Source organism: Hermetia illucens, chromosome 2 (genome assembly GCF_905115235.1).
Source record: "Hermetia illucens chromosome 2, iHerIll2.2.curated.20191125, whole genome shotgun sequence".
In the NCBI taxonomy this organism is placed as follows: domain Eukaryota; kingdom Metazoa; phylum Arthropoda; class Insecta; order Diptera; family Stratiomyidae; genus Hermetia; species Hermetia illucens.
In genome coordinates this window covers 25,173,880-25,178,818 of record NC_051850.1, presented here as the reverse complement: position 1 = coordinate 25,178,818, position 4,939 = coordinate 25,173,880, and the positions used below count along the sequence as shown (strand labels likewise).

The window sequence follows — 4,939 nt, the reverse complement described above, 5'->3', positions numbered from 1 at the left end:
GCGTCGTCAACTTTATCCACAGTTCTATAGTGCTTGACTCAGCTTTCCTCATAAAACAACCTATTCCTGCGGAAACTCGAAGAACATTATCCTTCCATCAAATCTCGCCTCAAATCAACCAAGGTTACAAACGGGTGATTTCCATGTCCCATGTCCGCTTTTGAGTTAAGATATTCAACAACTTTCGTTGTCACTTTCGGCCACGTTTTTCCTAAGGGTAAAGGTGAGGTAGAGTCTAATGAGTTACCCTCAGTCTTGATCGTCGCAACTATTATCAACTAGTTTTTGAAAAGTTAGTATTTGCCCAAAACAGGTGGTCTGTACAATAATCAGGAGGACTAAATGGTTCTTCCAAAATTGGACCACCCTGATCTTTAAGCTTGGTATCGTCAGAGGAGTCTATGGTCGCCTACGATATACTAAGGCAACTACGAGTGCTTTTACCTTCTACATGATATGAAAAGAAAAGAAAGGCCAACTGATCCATCCCAGGTTGCATTACCATTACCGGTGAAAATCGTGTGCTGCCGCTCAGTTTTTAAAAAGGGGATGCCCTACTTCATTGTATATAAGCCAACATAACATTCAATTCGTAATCACTACTATTGGGGGAGGATCTGAGCTTCAAAATGGTATATAGGTTGGGGTGTCTGAGTGCCAGGAAAATTGCTGATTTTTGGAGGAATCTTGGGAAAAACTTTAAACGCTTATATCTCCGTTAATATTAAAATTTCATTAAAATTGGTTTACTGTCTATATGCCTATCACATGCATTTTTTCGAAAATGTTGTAACGATTGACAATTGTGAATGCTCACTCACATCGTGAGTCACATCACCCATTCTTAGAAATTACTCATCCGAAAACTAAGAAAAAAATTAGGGTGGTGCCTTGGCTCGCAAAATACCCTCCATACCGATATCTGTCCAAATAAAGTTAATAATAGTATCATCACGAATCTAATTCAGAAGCTATAATGCAGAACATGATTCTGCCAAGTTTGGTGGAAATCGCGCCATCACTAACAAAGTTATAATAGGTCAAAGTTGTCATTTCTGTGCAAATTCAAGCGTATGAATGTCAGTATCACTCGAAAGTGACCATCTACTTGAGCATTAAATACTTCCGTTTCTCCCTTGGAGGCAGGCCGTTTACAGTGTTCATGGGCCATAAGCCTCTCACATATGCTTTGAAACAAAAGCCCGACAAAGCGTCCCCTCGTCAGCTTCGACATCTAAGCTTTATAAACCAGTTTACGTCAGACATCCAGCACGTGTCCGGCAAGGACAACATAGTTGCTGATGCTTTGTCTTGTGTCTCCGAGGTTAACATCCCCGCCTCACTCGACTTCTCGGCTATTGCCGAGGCGCAGGAGGATGACGCAGTACTTCAAAACCTCAAATCCAACCCCAAATACAAATTTCGGGAGTTGCCCATCTTCGGCTCAAACCTCTCTCTCTGCTGCGAAGACTCGGAAAAGGGACCTCGGCCATACATTCCGGCCACCTTTCGCAAGGAAGTGCTCCACGCGGTTCACGACTTAGTGCATCCAGGCATCAGGTCAACAAATCGGTTAGTCACCGATAAATACTTCTGGCCCTCCATGAACAAGGACGTCAATTCCTGGGCCAGAGAGTGCATCGCATGCCAAAGTGTAAAGTCACCAGACATGTAAGGAAAGAAGTGGGCTCATTCCCCCGCGCTACCAAGCGATTCCACACAATACACCTCGACATAGTAGGCCCTTTGCGAGACTCGCACGGTTACAAGTATTGCCTCAAAATCATCGACAGGTTTAAGGCGTGGGCTGAGGCAATACTTCTGAAAGACATTACGGCGCAATCTTGTGCCGAAACCCTCTGTCGAGAGTGGATACCTCGCTTTGGCGTCCCTGCAGTGGTCATCACTGACCAGGCAATGCAATTTGAGTCCACCCTTTTCTCGGAGTTAGGAAAACTCCTGGGTTTTAAACGCCAGCGGACTACTGCATACCACCCGCAATCCAATGGGATGCTAGAACGTTGGCACCGGACGCTGAAAGCCGACATTACGGCACGCGCCGATTCGTCCTGGATCCAAGTCTTGCCTCTCGTCCTACTCGGCCTACGCACATTTCGCCGAGAGGAATTTGCTGCCAGCCCCGCGGAGCTAGTATACAGGGAGAACCCGAGACTCCCAAGTGATCCGGTCGGGTCGGGGTTGGTGCGCCTGCTGAGGGACAATCTGCGACGCATGAAGGCACTCCTCCCACCCAACAATCGTCCGCACCTGTGTGTCCGCCCAAAGAGCTGGACACGTGTACGCACGTCCTGGTCAGGACGGATGCCGTCCGGAAGCCGCTGCAACCTCCTTATGAAGGCCCGTACCGCGTTCTCGAGCGAGGAGAACATTTCTTCCAGCTCGAGATCGGTGGACACAAATAGGCGGTCTCCCTGTCCAGGCTGAAGCCCGTGTGCACTCCTAAACAACGACGCGTTCGCTTCAAGGACTGATGGGGGAATACAGTTCCGGATTCAATCGCTGAAACCCCTCGGTTTCATTTGGGGGCGGAGTGATGTGGCGCGACAGGATTCGCGACATTCGAAATTTATTTCGAATGTTGCAAATGCGTGCGGACAGATGATGCCACCGGCGCTCTCCACTCAGTTTAGACCTCGCCACAGGAGTGGAGAGCAGAGTGCCATTTTTTTTTTATTTAGCTCTTAAAAAACTACATAAGTGTCTTAAAAAGTTAATTACAACATGGTACTCTTCTTAATCAATGCATTTGTGGCCACTTGGCAGTGTATTCAGGCTCATCGGATTTAGTTGTGGATAGAATAGATTTTGGTTATAAAATTCAGGAATTCTGTTATGACTCTATTTACATAAAGTACCAATAACCATGAAAAACATCCCTTCCTTAGCATTTTGAATTGAGCATGGTTTTGCATATCCGATAGTAGCATACACATGTTGTATAGAGCTGGAGTTGAAAAATGCATTTTGAAACGGAACTTATTTTCTGAATTATCTAAATCTATAATTCTATAGTCCACTTCTCCAGATAGCAATTACGTATGCATATATTAGCTTACGCAGAACTTTTACGTCACTGCTTGTTCTATGAAAATCGAAATCTATCACGATGCGTGACGTGTTCAATAAATTAAGAAAAAATGTATCATTCGCTTTCAAAGTGGAGACGACATCCCAATTAATATGCGTGAAAATAATTCAAGTTTGATACTAACGCCAAATTGGATTCCACTACATCAGAATTTCAAATTTCTGTTAGGTGAAAAAACTCTTAAATCTGATCTGATTAAAAGAAGTCGTTCAGGAACTATTTTTTCTTTTCAAATTCTTATTATCTTGAAAAGTGGACGAATTTAAATGGGCGATCCTGATAAAAAACGCTATTAATTACACACATGGCATATCGACTGATGCTTTGGTATTTTCAAAATGAAAAAGAAATCATTCTGTTATCACGTCATCGCCTTCATTTACTGATTTTTTTTTCATCCAGGGATTGTGTAACCTTAATGGTTTCTACGATAGGATTGACTTATTCTTGAAGGAGCTACTTGGAATTCGTTCCAAAAAAGGTTACGTTTCTATAGAGAGCCAGTTTTCTCAGCATAAGTGACGCCTTGTATAAATAGACCGTTAATGTCAGCGAAGAGTATCATTTGGATTTTCGTTCTCCAGAAGATACTTCTCACCCATTCAACATGGTAGATATTGCAACTGTTCGTTTTTATAGATTTTTAGCTAATATTGGCCTTCCTTTCAGAAATTCGTAGTTTTGGCTCTTGCTCTTATCGCTGCTGCTTCAGCTTCACCAATCCTGCCATACTTGGGCTATGGATACGGTGCTGCTTACACCGGTTATGCTGCCCCAGCTGTAGCCACCGCCTATGCTGCTCCAGCCATCGCTACCTCCGTTGCTGCCCCAATCATCGACCCAGTTGTTGCCGCCCCAGTTGTTACCCCAGCTTTGTCAGTCGCTGCCCCAATTGTTAGGTCCGCTGTTGTCGCTGCCCCAGCTATTGCCCCAGTCTCCACCGTCTACAACACCATTGCCGCCCCAGCTGTTATCGATGCCTGGAAGAAACGCGCTTAAGATCCTTTAGAATGTTTCTTGTTGAAAAATAAATTTGGTCGCTGAGAAAGGAAGTTATTAACTTTAGAATTGCAAACCGAACAAATATTCATTAAGTGATACCGAAAGTAGTACGTTCCATAATTAATACGAGGTGGTTGATCAAAGTTTGACATTTCTAAGATGCAGATGGAAGGTTGGTGTTTTCTTGATGAATTTTCACAAGTGTTATGGATTTTGATCTACACCAAATTTATCTTAAACATACACTCCTTCCGGTGGAATTGGCAAGTTCAACTACCGTTTTCATAGTAAACGAAAAAGGGTTGGTTATAGGTTGTAAGGTACCTTATGGAGGGGGTTCTAATCCATAACTTTACAATAATACAAAGTTATGCAAGAGGGACAAATATGAGCGACTAAGACACCAGTCGCTTATGTCTTTGATCCTGATTTCTTTGATAATTTTCCACTATGATGTTCTTTGTTCTTAGTGATCGGTTTCGCCACTTGGTTCTATCATTGCCATTGTTAGTTGTAATCTTCTACGTACCCTTCTGGCTTTTTTAGCGACTCAAATCATATGATCAACACAAGAGAATAATGAAAAATGCTAAGTCGGTTTTTTTTCTTTATTTCGTGATTAATTTTTCAATCTAGGGAGCTATCCAACCCAAGCGATGCAAGCGTACCTGTAGCAACCACCGTGTCCTGTAAATAGCTCATTAATGTGATAGTTGGTCTTCACATTTTTCCGCTAAAGTCGTACCCTAATGTGCGTCCAGCGACCTTTCGTTGACACTCTGCCCTTGTCATATTCCTACGTTCTGTGCGCTCCTCCATACGTCATAC

The 4,939-nt window shown here is 43.3% G+C and overlaps 1 protein-coding gene across 1 annotated transcript; it reads left to right on the top strand.

The window, feature by feature from the left end:
* Positions 1–3,567: 3,567 nt before the first annotated feature.
* LOC119647696 (cuticle protein 16.5-like) lies at positions 3,568–4,161 on the top strand. Its single transcript, XM_038048779.1, has 2 exons — positions 3,568–3,719; positions 3,779–4,161. The coding sequence occupies exons 1-2, from the start codon at positions 3,717–3,719 to the stop codon at positions 4,106–4,108; spliced, it is 333 nt and encodes a 110-aa protein (XP_037904707.1). The 5' UTR covers positions 3,568–3,716; the 3' UTR covers positions 4,109–4,161.
* Positions 4,162–4,939: the final 778 nt, after the last annotated feature.